The sequence below is a fragment of the Oncorhynchus clarkii genome, chromosome 4 (genome assembly GCF_045791955.1).
Source record: "Oncorhynchus clarkii lewisi isolate Uvic-CL-2024 chromosome 4, UVic_Ocla_1.0, whole genome shotgun sequence".
Lineage (NCBI taxonomy): Eukaryota > Metazoa > Chordata > Actinopteri > Salmoniformes > Salmonidae > Oncorhynchus > Oncorhynchus clarkii.
Window position 1 is genome coordinate 66,453,005 of NC_092150.1, and position 17,892 is coordinate 66,470,896.

General features: G+C 40.2%; 2 protein-coding genes across 20 annotated transcripts in view; both read left to right on the top strand.

Annotated features, from left to right (window-relative positions):
* The window catches only part of LOC139407126 (vacuolar protein sorting-associated protein VTA1 homolog), a 46,853-nt gene extending 41,294 nt beyond the window's left edge, over positions 1 to 5,559 (top strand). The window contains exons 6-9 of one of the 4 annotated variants that reach the window (XR_011634064.1): positions 24 to 239; positions 1,669 to 1,749; positions 3,886 to 4,720; positions 4,797 to 5,559. Coding sequence is in view for 2 of the 4 variants with exons in the window: in XM_071150533.1 (XP_071006634.1) it covers positions 24 to 239; positions 1,669 to 1,749; positions 3,886 to 4,031 (443 nt within the window). In the remaining 2 variants the exon portion in view is untranslated. Of the gene's footprint in view, positions 1 to 23; positions 240 to 1,668; positions 1,750 to 3,885 lie in introns of all 4 variants that reach the window. The other 3 variants (XR_011634065.1, XM_071150535.1, XM_071150533.1) reach the window with 3 other exon arrangements.
* A 2,858-nt stretch (positions 5,560 to 8,417) lies between these two features.
* Positions 8,418 to 17,892, top strand: part of LOC139407127 (adhesion G-protein coupled receptor G6-like) — a 60,072-nt gene continuing 50,597 nt past the window's right edge. For 7 of the 16 annotated variants that reach the window (XM_071150536.1, XM_071150540.1, XM_071150545.1 and 4 more), the window contains exons 1-2: positions 8,664 to 8,942; positions 13,545 to 13,633. In XM_071150536.1, the coding sequence (XP_071006637.1) occupies positions 8,941 to 8,942; positions 13,545 to 13,633 (91 nt within the window). In that variant the 5' untranslated portion in view covers positions 8,664 to 8,940. Of the gene's footprint in view, positions 8,943 to 13,544; positions 13,634 to 17,892 lie in introns of all 16 variants that reach the window. The other 9 variants (XM_071150547.1, XM_071150541.1, XM_071150546.1 and 6 more) reach the window with 5 other exon arrangements.

Below are 17,892 nucleotides of genomic sequence, written 5' to 3' on the forward strand. Positions count from 1 at the left end.
TTTTTCCCTCCTCGTCTCCCCAGATGAGGAGTATGGTGCTGAGGGTGGAGGGGGACCCTCCTCCCAGTCTGCTCAGCCCCAGTCTCCACCTCATTTCCAGCCCGGCTTTGGGGATCCAAACCAGGGGTCTGGGTCCATGGGGGGTCCCCCCTACCCCCCCACCAACTACAACAATATCAACATCCCCCATGGAGCCCACTGCCCAGCCAACACACCTGCAGAGCTCCCTCCACCTACAGGTACAGTATAGGAGCTATACACACCACCCTGTCATCCACATCACTCATCAGAGCCTTTAGATTGCTACCCATGAGCTGTTCATATCTTTAGATGAATCAGTGCAGTCTTTCTTTGTGATTACAAACATGATCAGCTCTAGCAGAGAGACAGAATGGTCATGATGAAGACTATATAGACTTGACTAATTATTTCCTTGCCTAGATTGACTAGGCTAATTCTTCATCTGACCATTTTTCGCTAAATTCTCCTGATGTATAACAGAGTGGTGTTCCCCCTGACATAACGTGAGTACAGCTCTGCTCAAGCCTATGGGATACACTTTGCCATTATACCCGTCTTGTATATTTTGGCATTTTTCCTTGGCAGGTCTTTTGTGAGCGGAGAGACAGGATTGTGTAATGAACCCTAATGACTGCTTTCTTTGCGGCTGACTTGTGTCCCATATCACCCAGGGGACCGTTGAATCACACAAAGCAGCCAACACTCAGTCATTTGTAACAGCCCCACCAGACAAAGACCAATGATATATGTTTGTTTATTCATTCTCTAGTGGTTATTATGAATATGCCACAGGCTCATTAAGGTTGCTGTTGATGATAAAGGACATCAACATAGGTTGTGGATGTAATATGGACAGTTGAGATTTATCATAGTTTCCTTATTGACTCAGTCTTGGCAGGCCGTGGGCGGCAGAGGTCTGTCCTGGTCTTTGCCTTGCTGACTTTACCCTGCGTGTCTTCCTGTTTTCCCTGCTATCACTCTCTCACTCTACCTTTTTTAAAGATCAGAGTCAGAGCAGAGCCAGGGGTGAAGGCAGGGGGTCAGTGAGAGCAGGGTCCATTCTGAAGCCCTGATAGGGTGCTTTCCCCCGGAGGCCCAGGGCCTGCCTGTGTCCTCTGTGATTAGCCCACTGGCTCCCAGGCACAGAGGAAATGACTGGTCTCCACCCAGTGACCCCAGAGGTGCCCAGGCGCTAATTGAATTGGGGGCGACAAGCCACGCTGCAAACCCCAGATCCTGCAATACAAACACATGAAATGTATCTGCACAGATTTCCCTCAGGACATTCCTTGTTCTTTTGGACCAATGTAGCTGGAACCTGTTTCAGGAGTCTATGCATTGGCTGTGAGGAGAAAAATTAACATTGTTCCAGATTATGATCATCAAATGTCCCCTTGTTTTCATCATAGATCTGCAGTCAATCATCCGTTTGGTTGGAGTGAATGGACTGAGGACTGGTCTCCAAGTGCATTCTAACCACTTGTCTTTATACATCATAAAGTCATATCCCAGCGTTAGCCAACACATTTCTTGGTTGTGGCGTAGCAGAAGTTGAAAGTGCCCTGTGTTGTTTTTCCTGGACTCTAGAGGTTCTGGGTGGACTAGAGAGGTGGACTGGACTAACTCTGCCCTGTTCCCCTGTGTTAGCAGGAGAAGCCATTAAACCAGTGCCTGTTCCCCGAAGCATTCCAGCGGTCGACCCCTCACTGCGGAATGCCACTCAGGAAGGTAAGGAGTAAGAGCAGGAAGGTAAGGAGCGAGAACAGGACAGGGACCGCATAGTACCCCCTTCCCTTCACCAGGCACCCTGGGGCTCAGCTCGCCTCACACACACCCCAAAACCACCACCTCCTGGCTGTGAGGAGACGAAGGGTGGGGGCGTGAGGGGTGGAGAAAGACTGGCACATGGCAGGTCTCCTCATAAAATGCTTTATGGAAAACAGACTTCGGGCTCTTGGTTTCCAGCGCTGGTGGGAAAAATATGACCACAGACAAAACCCAAATAATCACTGGCTGATGAAAAGAAAATGACTACATTACCAATTGCAGTGTCATGACAATGCAGCATTAATAAATGTTAATGAATAGAGAGCAGAAAACACAGCGTTTGGTTGGCATGAGAGGTGATAATTACATGGCTTACGCAGCAGGAGCCAGTGTGATAGTGTTACACAGGACGTACGGTGCATTCGGAAAGTATTCGGACCCCTTGACTTTTTCAAAATTTTGTTACGTTACAGCCTTATTCTAAAATGGATAAAATGGATAAAATGTATGTTTTTCCTTATCAATCTACACACAATACCCCATAATGACAAAGGTCAAAGTTTTTTTTTGTGATTTTTTTGCAAATGTATTATAAATGTAAATAAGTAAAATAAAATAAATAAAAACAGCATACCTTATTTACATAACATTACCAAATACACTGAGGCACATTTTTAAAATTCGCTGCTAGAAGTTTATAGAATAAAAGTGAACAGTATAATAGTTAAACAATGATGTTCACCTGTGATTTGGCCTGATCTATCCCTAGCACTAGCGCAATTGCTAACTTGCGTTAGCGCAATGACTGGCATGCTAGCAGATACCCATAGACTTCCAGTCATTGTGCTAATACTAGTTAGCATTGGCTCGCGAAACTACCTCTAACTTCCTTTTTATATTGGACACAGAAACATAAATATGGTATCCACGAGTTAATCTGACTCTAGGGATGTAAATAAAGGGCCTCATTGCCAAATTCTTGAAGTATCACTTTAATTTATGACCTTCAAAGCCAAGCAAAATAAGAAGAAACCGATAAACGTTAGAATATTGACATTCTGTTTCTCTATTTGAGGAGGCTTTAGGCGATGTTTTGAAAACAGTTGAGAGTGCAGTGATGGTCTTTGACCAGACCATTTAACCTACCCTCAGAGCTGTGCAAATCTTTCCTCAGATGGAACAGCATTTGCATAGTGGTATATTCTGAAGGGCCAAGGTTATAAAATTACCTTAATGCCCACCAGTGTCTGCCTTGATTTAACACAAGTGTTCAGAATCTACCCAACCTCGGCATAACCCTATCATTTAAATGCCTGGTGGTAAATGGGAGCTTCTTGTGGCAAGCCACAAATGCATCCCTTGCCATGTGGCTAATACATGAATACTTTTTGCCCGTAATGTTTATTTACATTTTTTTTGTAAATGGGACAGTCACCGGTAGACAATGCAAGATTGGGGAAATTTGGTCCATGATCATCATATTTTAGTATATCACTCACTGTAGCGGAGTGAAAGGGTAAGCAAGTATCCTCAATCATGTCCGTTTTTCCTCCCTCTAGTTTTTAACATGTTGCAAAACCACATGTTCTTAGTCATTGTCCATACCGATTAATAGGCAGTAACATTACTTAACACATACACAAGAAACCTATCATTTTGAAAGACACCATTCAATGTTTATGTTCATGTTACCATAAATGTGCTTTAAAACATGTTGAATTCTGAAGAAACTAAAAATGCTTAGCATATGTGTCTAGACCGACATGGTTCTTTAAGAGTTTTAAATAGTGTCTTATATTGTAAAAATGGTCATGGGACTTATGGCCAGTGTCTCAAATTCTGGTGATATTGCAGAGTGTGGTTGGATTTGTGAAATACGTTTTGAGTTCAGGGAGAAATCAGAGAGCTGTTTCAGGCTGGTCTGCCTCAGACAATTTATGACCTAATAGGGCGGGTCAGTGAGGGAGTCAAATAGGAGAGGCGTGTGTTACTCACACACAATCTCTCTTTAATTAAGAGATCACATTATAGAATGTAACTTTTATTTTCAATAATTACACTTGTCTCAAAGGAACTCCTTATTCTTTGTCTCGGCAGGTGACGTGCGACTCACGCCAGAGGACTACACCAGAGCTCAGAAGTACTGTAAGTACGCCGGCAGTGCCCTGCAGTACGAAGACGTGGGCACGGCGGTGCAGAATCTGCAGAAGGCCCTGAAGTTGCTTACCACTGGCAAAGAATGAGACCCATTGTCCCCCGGCGTCACTGTATCACTACATCGCTGATCTGGCCCAGAAGAACTGAGACCATTACCCTATAATCTACAGCCACCCCAGCTGTATCCGTCTGAAGAAAGCAATTCTGTCCCAACATAACGTAAACAACAATGACATCTGTGTCTCCATATTGGACTCCTGCTGTGGAGCTTCCATCATGGCTGTCCATAACTAGTGAGTTGCTCACTAAAGACTTCCCGAGCCTGTATGTTAAAACGATGCATTGATCCCCTGCTAATTTCCTCCTTATATTAGTTTTCACGAACAACTTATTCACTGTAGTTTGATAACACTTTTCGATGCATGCACGTTTTGGGAACGTACTCATGTTGCAGTTCAAAAAATACCACATTTCTCATCAATTTTACGTACAGTAAAGTAGCCCAATGCTTCAAGTAGACAGTAGATATATAATCCCCTATTTTCACATTGATCTGCCCTTTTACTGTGTTTTCAATACAGTATCTATTTGCCTTGTTTTCTCGGGTGAAAGGACTGTCGTTTGTGCATCAACACAATTTAAATAAAATGTGTAAATTGATTGATGGTTGGTGACCTGTTTGTATATACTGATACTGTCTGCTTTAGTAAACAAAACTGAGGAGGACTTTTGTTCAACAAGAAGGGGACATATACGGTTGGTTTCCTGGACATAAGTTTAGCCTAGTCCTAGACTAAAAAGCTATTTTAATGGAGATTAGCCATTGTGCATTCTTTTTAGTCTAGGACTAGGTTTAATCTGTGTCCAGGAAACCGCCCCATAGAGAAGTATTGTCACTTTAGTTGAAAGCCCTTCCCTTCATGAAACTTGGACTTTTGGATGCTCTTATCTTTGACTGAGCAGTAGATTGGTCCATCCTCAAATATGCAGAAGTTTCTTGAGTGAATTTTGTGTTTCTAATATTTCTAAATTGTTCATTTCATTTATCGATGTGTACTTAAACAAAGTACTAATTTTCCCGTTTATTAAAACGCATCAATTAAAGTATTTAAGTTATTGTTCATCATTTTATAGATTTCCATAGTGATGTTGAACTGGGAAATATTGAAGCATGCCAGTGCTCCACACCGTAGAGACCGCAACAGTCTGTTGATGGGTTATTTGAATAGATTTATCCAGAACGCAACATCCCTCTCGACTGCTGTCTCCACTTGAAATGTATTTAACTAATTTGCTCTGTTTATGTAGCCAAGCTTTGAAGATGACCTTCTCTTCTCCCTTTTAATGTTCGTTTGATAACAGTAATTGAACTGTAATGTACAGCCATTAGCGATTATTAAAATGTGCTGAAACTCTAAGAGCAGATAATTGAGTGGACCTCACTGTGGAATGTTCACTCTGAAGGCTCAACATATTAAATAAATGTGTAAATCAATGAGATGAAAGAGTGAACAATTCCATTTAGAACATGTGTAATCTCACCAGGGAGTCCCCTGCTGCATTACAAGGGGCATTGAAATTAAATGCAGGAAATTAAACCTTTAATGAACTGCATGATCCCCGACTGACATTTTTGAGTCCTGCATTTGCAAAATACCACACTGATACCTTCCAGCACATTTTGTTCATTAAATCAATCAGGTTACACTCCATTAAAATATGAATGAGACAGGAGAGGTACCATGAATACCAAGTCCTTTGAGTGTCCTTAGGCTTCTACTAATTCATGTAATAAACAATTAGTCGTCTGGGGTCATGTTTAGGTTTGCTCAACCTGTTCAATGTGATTACTATGCCTAGTTTCTTGATGTCATCACGCTCATTGTTTTTCTTCATTGCCTGCATGTTGCTTTAAGAGTTATACAAAGGGCATTGGCCCTTTATCTCTCGACTGGCTGAACTATCACCACCAGCATCTGTATTTGCCTGAGTCCCTTCCTTCCTTGTTGATGGGCATGGTGTTGATGCAAATGAAAATCAGGTGGATTCCTTCTACGTATTTTTTCTAGCTGTAGTTGATGGGGGAGAAAAGTCGCACGTCAATTGAAATCGGTAATTATCTCTCTGTGACCGTGAACAACTGCACCTTAACTCTGTGCACCATGTCCAGTCAGCCAATGAGTGGCTTGAGGTATGGTAAGTATTGGAGGTCATGGGGACAAGATGCAGACATGTATTGCTTTCCACAGTTATTTTGCAACATTTCAATTTATATTGTTGTTATGGTTAGTATACACACAACGTAATCACTGCTCACGTGACATCAATACTGGCCCTATTTAGCTCACTTGACAGTAGTGTGAGAACATCAGCTGGGTTTGATCATCCCTTTGTCATGATTCATTATGTACTGGTAGGAGCTACTTCCTTGGCTTTTGGAATAGTTTAAAGCCTCCCCGCCATTATAAAACAGCTGTGTCCCCAGCTGTACAGGTCCCTCACAACTGGAAACGGAATCACTTTTGCCAGGCTATTGTCCATCATTTAGGGAACCATATCTGAAAGTTAGTTTATAGCTGTATTGTCACGCCATAAAACTGTCAATGTTCTATTCTATTTTGGGATGTTTTGCAAGATGGGATAAAGTGCTTCCCATAGTTTCATTCAAAGATCTGTCATGTCTCATTATCTTAATAGAACCCCCCCAACCCAATTAAGGAGCTACAATAAACTCAATAGTTCCATCAACAATAGAATACATATCATTTTATATTTTGGCTGTGGTTAAACCTCAACTACACAAAAGTGATGGCTTTGGAGAACGAAAAGATGAAAAAGTGTATGAGGCATGCATTTTGTATTATTCTGTACGTGAATCCAGGACACTCCATTTAGTATGATATATTATGTTTCATATGGTAGGTATTCATTTGTGGATGTCCATCCATTTTGTACGCTATGTTACAAATTACAATTCGTATGATATATTACGAATTTTCAATTCTACTTTGTTGTGACTAACGTTAGCTAGGGTAGGGGTTAGGACAAGGGTTAGCTAAAAGGGTTAAGGTTAGGGTTACGGGAAGGTTTAGCTAACATGCTAAGTAGTTGCAAAGTAGCTCAAAAGTAGTAACTAGTTGAAAAGTTGCTAGTTAGCTAAAATTATAAAGTTGTCCGTGATCAAATTTGGATAGCTAGATGTTCATGTAATATAGACACCCACTCAACCACCCTCCTTTCATGTTTGCCTTAAGTAACCTGTCTTATGTAACCAAAAATAACATATCGTACTCATTTGAGTGTCCCAGATGTATGTTTACTATGTTACAGCTAGTCTATGAGACCAGGCTGAATTCAGATACCCAACCCTGATAAGTTATCTCAAAGGAAGATCATTCTAAACTGCCATTGAAAGCAAATTGCTTGGATCATTCATGGCCTGCATACTAAATTCCACTATGCAGGAACTTGTTTCAGTCCTGTCCTCCCTCAGTTCAATAGATTCCATAAAAGATGCACTATGCAGAAATCACTCTGCAATTTCATGGTTGCTAAAATTCTAATAGTTCATTTCAGTTTATGTGGCAAAACAAGCAAGTATAGTGTAGATAATCGTTGTACCATCTAAACCGCAGTGAAATATATTTTCCCTAACCAACAATATTGATTTTCAGCTGTTTGAAGCTGGTGTAAAGTAAAACTGGCAAAAACTCAAGAACGGGAAGCATAGAAATAACGCACATAGAATGCTACTTAGACTTGCTTTCAATGAGAATGACAGATCTATAACACAACTTTGGGGGTTTGGGGTTCTGATGGTGTTAGACAGTTGAACTAAGCTCATTAAGCATTTATAAGATATTCTTCAAAACATTAGGAACATGCTATTTCCATGACATCGACTGACCAGGTGAATCCCTGGGAAAGCTATGATCCCTTATCGATGTCACCTGTTAAATCCACTTCAATCAGTGTAGATGAAGGGGAGGAGACGAGAGGTTAAAGAATGATGTTTAAGCCTTATGACATTTGAAAGACGGATTGTGTATGAGTACCAATCCGAGAGAAAATGGGCAAGATAAAATATTTAAGTGCCTTTGAACGGTATATGGTAGTAGGTGCCAGGTTCGCCGGTTTGAGTGTGTCAAGAATGGCAAAGCTGCTGGGTTTTTCACGCTCAACAGTTTCCCGTGTGAATCAAGAATGGTCCACCACAATTCTTGATACCATCCAACTTGACACAACTGTGGGAAGCATTGGAGTCAACATGGGCCAGCATCCCAGAGGAATGCTTTCGGCACCTTGTAGAGTCCATGCCCGGACGAATTGAGACTGTTCTGAGGGCAAAAAGGGCTGCAACTCAATATGGACTACTCAGTGTATAATGAATTTTAAAGTTTAAAAAAATATGTAGCAATCGCAAATTACCCCTTTAAAGAATGTTTACGTTCATTGTGGCATGGCCTACCGTCAGTCCATGCTGTAAGCGTCACAGACACAGAATAAAACAATTATCATGGGACCTAATTATGTGGAATCTGTGAATGTCCAATTTGTCAATTTTCACAGTGTGGTGGAGAAGCAACTGCTGTAGAATTCTGGATGGGTTTGTAGCATTTTGAGCACATTTTCTTAACCCCTGGGACTTGCCTGCATGGCTTTAGTTGAGGGTGGGGCGCCAGAGGGAGAGAGAACGTCCTCTAGCTGTATGCAAGGACACGGCCCTGAACGGTAAAACAGCTTTACTGCTGTTTCCAGCATCTTGCGGGACGGGGAAAAGGTTAATCAATCGATTTGAGTTTCGACTTTGGGATAAGTGCGTGTTTAGCGTTTATACACTGAATTGTGATTGCCTGAATTAAGTTTTCAAACGTCGGCGTGTCACGGATTTGAAGAAGTTTCCAAAAGTTTTCCAAAACTGCAAACTCCAGTCGGACGACAGGAGAGGAGATAATATGATTCTTCAAGGAGACCAGCTCCCTCTTCAATAAGATAATGTAAGTTATAAAAAATAAAAAAGGATTGCTCATGGCGTTATTGTCAATGCTTGACTTTTTCATTGTCTTAGAGATTGTTCTGAGTGTGACCAGAGGATAACTTCATGGATGTTACATTGTTACACTTTGTGTTTATTTACTATTAATTAGCCTATTGACTCTGAGAGTGGTCATAATGTTTTCAAAACACAGTCAACATCTTGTTCTGTATAGTTAACCCATTTGACTGCTAATGTAACGCCGCTGGCCATATTGCTATAGGGTTTTCATAAATTCATGTTCAATAGCACTCAAGACATGGTCAATTATTACATGCTAAATGCACACTGCATGATGATGACACAAAGTAAACTCAACTATTTTAGAGGAAGTGAAAGTAGCTTACATCATAGAGAACAGCTTTTTCACTAAAATGGATTTTTCTGCCTAGCTCTACTGAACACACTACTGACCTTACTGAACAATAAAATGAGTGAAATTCGTATTATTTCCTCATCTCTCTGTATGCTGTATTGATGTATGCCACGTTTTAAAAATATATATAATTTCTACCAGATTTTGTATCTTCATAAAGACTATACATTGACATGTGTTGTCTTCTGAAGTGTAATCAGCATGTGAGAAATTGCTGTTGAATGACTGTTCTTAAAATGTTCTTCACTGGTGTTACACAACCCTAGAATGTGTTCCAAAAGGTGATGTAAACTGAACAATTACAGACTAAACTCACAGCTTCCAGCTAATTCCACCAGGTCCTCAATGTGGGACTTCTCTGACAGGACAGTGAAAATTAAGAGATGTGAAATGAAGTCATAGAGAATCTGTTGAAAAGAAGATGAATAGCCTCTACCTGCCCCAGGTGGCTGATGTCAGTCACTCCACAAAATTGGGGGATTTAATTAAAAAGTCTTAATCTGATGGCTCTCATATCCTGAGACCAACAGCTCAGTGATGACACTATACCATTATAAGGCATCCTCAAAGGAGAGCTCTGTGAAGGGTGAGAAAGACAGGCCTTTAGCTATCGTCATGAATGTGTCTGGAGATGGTTCATGACTCTTGTCCAACCAGTCTTCTCTACTATAAGTACACTCTAAACATGTATTCCTACTAGTTTGGATATTGATAATACTGTCTTCATCTATGTTACTACTGCCCATTTTTTATTATGAGGGCCTGGCATCAATGGGTTTGATGGACGTACGTACAACGAAAATCCACCCTAGCCATCAGATGAATCAGTCTTTATGTGTTCTCCATGGGACCCAAAGCACTGACCTCTCTCTGCTTGTTTTGCATTCATATTTACATATTTTGAGAGAAACAACTTTCAACAAAGAACACTTTTTCTCTAATGTCAGGAATTGCATGAATTAATGTAATAAGCAATTAATTGAGTCTTGTTCTCTAGGCCTAATGCTATAAAATATGTGTAAAGATGTAATTCACTTCCTTATTTTTTTCTTCTACATTTGAAAGGCTACTGTCTACTCGACTGTTTAGGCTACTAAATAAAAAAAAGGGGATTGTTAGAAATGTCAACTTTATTTCAGAGGTTTCCTTCCTTTGTACAACACAATCACAACCAATCATTTCCAATAGCCATATTAGTTACTATTTGAATAGTCAAAGTAACAATGGATGACTTTAGAATTATGAGAAAGTATATTCGTGGCTTTTTTTTTATGTGAAATTTGTATAGTCTACTTTGCCATATTTATACTGTTTATACTGAGTCTGTTCAGAAAGAATATTGACTGTCTTTTGAGATAAGGTCGTGGGGTTATAAGGTCGTGGAGTTATAAGGTCGTGGAGTCGTAAACATGCCAGTTCTACACTACTGAGTATTGTTTTCTGAATAACTATAAGAAAGGATTTTCCTTCCTTCTCTTGATGAGATCACCTCTCTTGATCTTTGTTTCCTGGTAGCCATGATGAACGTGATGAGGTAAAATACTGTTGTCTGAATAAAATATGACCAGGGATCATGGCCTTTGTGTGGTTGGCCTATATATATACTCCATATCACTTCTCTCGGTGCTCCTTCTGCTTGCGAGGAAGTTGAATTGCAATACTCATCATCTTGTCTAAGTGAGTTCCCTGGCAGGGCTTTGAGTTAGGACGCAGTGAACTTGGGAGGGCACACAGTGAACAAAACAACAGTGGGTCAAGTTTAGTGAATTTTGTGAATATAACGATGTTATTTAAAGTCTTCATTGAAGCAAGGGAGAGGGTTTGGTATTTTTCCATACTCTGATGCTGTCGCTGCGAAGATGCTCTGAGTCACCAGGATCACATTGATGTCAGTAAATTACTATCCCGTGACTACAGTGATTGCATCTCTTCAGGAATCATTCAATGGGTGATACCTACTGCCTACTGAGAATAGAAAGACTCACAGAAGCTTTGAAATGTTATTTTTAATCTTCCTCCAGCACCACCCAGAGCTCAGGCAACACCTAGAGTACCGGTGAACACCCAGGTCCAGGAATGGCTGAAGAATTGCAACATTTGCCTAGAACTAACACTACAGATAGCAATACTGGGTGATTTGAAAAGCCATAGTCAATCAATCAACAATATAATTATTATTTTAGCAAAAATGTTTATTTTTAATTTAAAATCTGTAGAAGCTATGAGAATAGGAAGGTTCAATTATTTTGTGAGGCATCACAGCACAGTTGAGAAATATATGGCAAGTAGAAATCCGAAATGGATGATGTTGAGAGTCAGATGGGAGGGGTTGAATGGAGCTGAAGGGTGGGACTAATAACAAGATAAACAATGTAAAGAATTAGGGATCTGTAAAATGTATATAGGTTCGGAACTTCTGTGAAATAGCATAGTTACAAATAGAAATCAAACTGGATGGACATCAGAAATAGAGGAAGGACTAAGAACAAACAAGAGAGAACTATTGTAAAGTAGACTGTGTCTGTAGAATGTGTGATGTGATGTATGGATTGAAGGTAGAAGCAGAAGTGTTTATTAGTTTACTTCAATTGGGGGATCGGCGGTAGGGTTTGCGGGGAATAATAATAAAGGTATATTCTTTTTAAAAGTATGTATGTCTATATATGTACAGTATGTGTATGTATATATGTGTATATATATGCATGCGTGTATGGATATATATATTTACCAAAAAAATACATTGGAAGCAACATTCTTTCCGCAATATTAAGCTGATCCACCCTCTAGGGGAAAAAAACAAACAAAAAAAACACCTAGAGTAATTGGTATCAATTAAGCCCAGACCAGACGTGGCTATTGGCTAATGAAGGTAGTGTTTGGTAAAGCGGAAAAGCAGTCCGTCCAGATAGAGTCTCGCTCAGTGTAGTGGAAGTTAACAGAGGAGGGAGGCCTTTTCCTATCCAAGATTGAGGAGGCGAACAGGGCCTCTTGGCAGATGCTCCATCCTGTCCATTATAGTTTAGGCCCACAGCAGCTCAACCATATGAGTAGCTAATAGTCGCTAACCCAGCTCTGTGAAATGACTTGGGTTTGGAGTATACTGTAATTTCCTGACTGACTGAGAGGTTTGTTTGTGTGGCCTTGAGTTGATTGGGAGAACGTTAGAAAACGAGGTGTCACAGAAATGTTCAAATGACTCAGATTCAGATTCAGATGGGGTCATGGGTCACGTGTGAATTCAGAGAAAAATGACACCTAGAAACCAAAGAGAAACATCCTCACATGACAAGAGGTTGATTTTGTAGTATCTCTGTAGTAACCCCACATCAATGTATAGTAAGTATCTGGACAGCAGAGACCCAGCAAAAAATGTGGTAAGAAGAATGGATTGACTCTGCTTGCTATTTGTCTCTTCTCTGTTCCCATCACATTGCAGTTTTCATTCTGTATTCTTGCTGTGAACCTGGTTTAGGTTTGTACTGTTTGCTTGTTTTGTTAGTGATTGATCGAATTCACTTGCGTACATGTTAGATAAGATTAGAGTGAATTTATGCTGACTGACTTGTGTATACATTTGTATATATCGATGGTGAACTCCTCTCAGACAATGTGGACGTTTCATATGTAATTGTTTCATTTATCTATTACATTTTAAAGACACAGCTTTTATCCATCAACTGAATGATATTCCTGGAATGTAAAGTCTACAGGCAAGAGGGTTGTATATACTGTATGTACCCAGAGATCAAAACAGCCACATTGGTTATTATGGGCATGGCTAATGACAGTAATTGGTGTATTTTCCTTTCGTTATTATAATACGATTTTCATGTGAAATTCAAACACGGAGCATTGAATGAACCACCACACTGATTCAGTCTGTCGGATACTTACCACTGGTGCTGTCTAACTCTGGAAGTCATTACAACTGACATGGGATAATTATTTAGCATTATATAACAAAACTGCATCTGCTTCGCTGTGGTTCCTCGTTGTGCGGAAAAATATGGTTCCACACCACAGATACATAATTCAAATGTTGAAAGTGGACTCAAATTGCAGACCCATCAGTATGAATAAAGATACTGTAAGTGTGTGTGTATTTATGTCATTTGTGTTACTGCATGTGTATGACTATAAGACGATAACCAGCATGTCTCCGTCCTAATTGTGATTTGTGATTGACAGGGAGTCTTACATCTGTGGAGGATGGTGGCGATGGAAGTTCCGTAATGTCCTGCCAGTTGCCCTGCTGTTGATGTCCCTGCAAAGACAAGGTACAGATTGATTATACTATTGGCATCGCTTGTGTTTTCTTATGTTTTGAATAGTATTCCTCCTGAAATAAAAAAGACAAATGGATATTGATTTCTGATTGTTTCATTGCGGTTGTTAAACTGTATAACATTGCTTTCTCTCAACATTGCCCTCCTTTCATTCTGTCTTTTTTTCCTGTTTCAGTGATTGTGCTTGTTGCGCTTCTGCTTTCTCATGTTCGTTGCTTCTGTTAACACTGGCACTCATTGTTTTACATATGTACCTTCAGAATGATTGGACACCGAAAGGCAATTGTTATCCACAGTACAGTAGTTTGGTATCAGTAGCTATCAGACCTGCAAGTCAAACTATGCACTGGGCAGAAACATTGGCGTTACCTTTATTAATCCGTTCATTGGCGACAACTGATATACGAGTACTGTAGATTCCATAAAAGCACAAGACAGTCATGATATCTAAAGAAATGCCCAGTACATGGACAGTTAAGTCTTGGATAAATACTTGTGGCAGTACTCGTGATGGATAAATGCAGTCATTGTGCAGTATTGGATAATGTCACTTTAGACAGCGATGACAAGACACTTTTTTATTTATCACCACCAGGTAATCCCGAAAGGGGATTTAAATATGTGTTTCATTACACTAACAGACTCTGAAACAGGGTGAATGTTTCCCAAATGACAAATGAAAATGTTTATGACTTTGCTTTCGTGCTTTTTCATTTTGTCACGTGCGATGTTTGACAGCAAAAAAAACAAAAACACGTGACAAAATATAATTTCGACCCGAGAGTGCCGTTGAACGTTCTGCTAAGAGTCTTTCGGCTCAGCATGTGTGTAGGTCTAGGCTAATGTGTTTACCACACGAGCTAGCCCTTTTGAAGCCAGAAAAAGGCTTCCACTCTGTTGCAGTTCAGGCTTTATAAAGCTCACACCACTTCTCTCACCTAGGAGATAAAACATTGTTCTCCTGCATGTTGTAAGTCTGACTTGGGTATTTTATGCAGTTCTGGGTGTTCTGTAGTTTTTTTTAGAAAGCATAGTCTTTTTTTTCTATTTGTTACATGTTGGCTGTGTTGGTTGGTATTGGCAGGCAGACCTGAAGCAGAGACATTTATAGTTCTGGTTGGTTTTCAGATAAGGCTTGGATTATAGGAGATTCAGTGCCGGGAAACGGGGCAATTTTTCAAAGTGTTTTTGGTGCCAGAGAGAGAATCAACAGAGTGATCTCAACTCGCAAACAATTATTGTCATAAAATGCTGCCCCATTTTTACTATTAAATACATACCATCTATCACAAGAAACAGGAGAGAAAGATATTTACTCACAAAAAAGAATAGAAAATTGAAGATAAAAGGAAAATGTCAATAGAGTTCCTTTATTAAGTAGGACATCAAGAGGGGAATTTTGACTCAGACATGTCAACAGTTTATGATTAAATCCACATGGGTATCTGGCACCACAGGGCAGAGAACTCCCATTTATGTTGTATTTGAATTGTGATAGGACACTTCTTACAACCACAAATGAACAGAACATCAAGTTTCCCCCCATCAATTGGCATTCCACAAAATATGATCTACGCTATGTTGAAGTTTTGACTTTGTCATAACATGCGTGGGTGTGTTCCTGGTGATGAGCTGTGGTCTCAGCAGACCTTTGAAAACAAATACAAATTGGCAGAGCTGTTCCGTGCTCCGCCATGTCACAGCAGCACAACTCCCGTGTGTCAAGAAGATGGGGTCATATGTGATTAAACTGCATGGGCCTCACTCCCCCACTCAATTAGCCCTCTCATGAAAGACAGGGGTGGGACAGAGACCAGCTGAGATACAGGTATCACAGGTGTGCTGCCAGGAGACCAGGAGGGGGCCGCTTGAAAGCAGCCAAGTAATCTGGAGGATTAAACTTTCCTCAGAGGTCCCCCCATCTGAAAGAGTCTATTTTTAGGCGGTGGGAGTGTCAGTGAATGTTTGAGCCCCTTTCTGCCCGTCTCTGCGTATCTGGCATTTCATCCCTTGGCACCGTCCCACTGCAGCCTGCCCTGCCGCCTCTCAAAGGAGCTTTCTGATCAAACCCTTTTTTTAGGCCCTCTCTTCACTGACCTTCATCGCCCTTCATGTTTCAGTCATGCTGCAGCAACAACACCGTGCAAATTTCATTACAGGTCTGCGTCTTCGGGTTTATACAGTAACAATGGGGTTTTGTGTTCTTATGTTAATGTCTCATTAAGATGAGAATGCTTTTAATCATGGAAATGCAGATTCCCATCTCTTTGAAAGTTAAATGTATGCAAATGTTGCTCTTTTAAGTTCTGTACTGTACAGAATCACTTTTTGAAACCCGCAATTATTGAACACATTGCCAGTCAGAATGGAAAAGACTTTGAATATTGAAAAACAAAGATGCCTTTTTATTTAACATAAAATTACTTTCCAGGAGTTGCTGCACATGATGTGCTGAAGCCAGCTATAGTTGACTCTCACATTGGCAGCAATTAGCTGTAGTAATTATGTTCATTGACTTGCTTCACAAACTGCATTAACTGAAAAAGAGTTACTTCGATGTGGGTCTAAATGTGTACGTGTGCACGCGTGTGTGTGTATGTGTGTATGTGTGTGTCCTCTGGGCCATGTGAGTACAGAGGAGCCTGGTCAGTCCCTCAGCAGCGGTCAGGGCTTGGTGTGTCTAGTGTTTCTTTTTGACATACAAACTGAGTAAACATCGTTTGGCATGTTGTTTTTCCTTTTCCGCACCACACACACACCACACCAGTGGCTGACAGCATCTCACACACACACACCAACACAGACCCAGACCAGTTGTCAAACGTTGATCCCATTACTTGTTTATTCAACTCCTTAGCGTGAAGGGAGTTCGTTCATGCTGTTGTTTTTTCCTCTGGACCCTGCCAAATGTTATGAAAATGCCACCATTTCGTTGGGAGGGATTCTAGTTGACTCCACTTAATTATAACCACAGCAGCAGAACCACAGTTCTGTTGGCATTCTTGTTGTCTAGGTTGCATCATATTCTGAGGAATCACTCTTGTTGTTGTTTAATGTATCTTCTTTTTGATGTTGTGGAAGTAAAACAGAGATGGTTCGTCGGGACATCCTGGCACACTCTCCAACATGTGTTCCCATTTTCAATAACATGATTTAATTACACGGAGTGTCTGTTATGCATTCGTTTATTTAAAGCATTAGAATTCATGCTATTCTCATAACATGGAAAAAGGGAGAAAAAAAAGCAGGTTCAAAGCAGAGTGGATCCAGGTAATTAATTTTATGGCAAACCACTGTGTTAAAACTCCCTACTGGTGGCAGAATCAAGAAAGATTCAGACTTGCCAACGTGCTAAGTGGTACATTTAGGAGCGAAGGGTAATAAAATAAATGACCTTTAATTCCTTGCAGTTGTGCTTGTTCCAAGAGCGTCCAACATCAGTATCTTAATGTTTACACACGTTTTACTTTTCTAATTCAATCGTATTTTCATCTTATTCAAGTGCTGGCATGACATGTGGGAATAAATCAGACTGATACTGCTTGTCAGATGTTTTACTAAAGTTGTATGATTCTCAGAGGCCAGTCTCCTATTACATAGAAATGTGATGATCCCACATAATGTAACCTACAGTGTAGCTAGATACTGAGGCTAAATGCTTTGTGCAATTGGAACCATAGAAAATACCAAAGCCTACATTCTAAGAGTAAATTTGCTAGGATAAATCATTAATACTTGTTGGATTAAATACCCGTGGGACTTATCTCCTTTAGTTAAGAACAACATTTACATTTAGATGTGTTTATGTGTGGTTTACGAAAGAGATAATGGAATTTCATAGCATTTAAAAATTTGAATAAATAATTAATACTTGTCATCATGACAATTCACTAAACAGTTACCAACAAACACGGATCACGCTTTTGTTATGGCAAGTACTTAAAAAATACCGGTCTGTCATCAGTGAGGCTAGGAACTTGGTTGTTTCTCCTTAGATCAATCTAGAAACCATTTTGCAAACCCAACCACTGAGCTCACAAATGTGCGCCATTGTAACCTTAATTCCCTTTTTACATGTCTCCTATCGATCGCTATCACGGTCATCATTTGCATTGGTGTTACTTCCTCACCAGTGTCTGTTCATCTCACTGTCCCTTTGTGGCAGTTTGTGTCATTGTAAAGTCATATCACAACACCCAATGTCATCCTTCGTATTTCTCTCTGTTTGGGCATAGCTGGTAAATCACTAG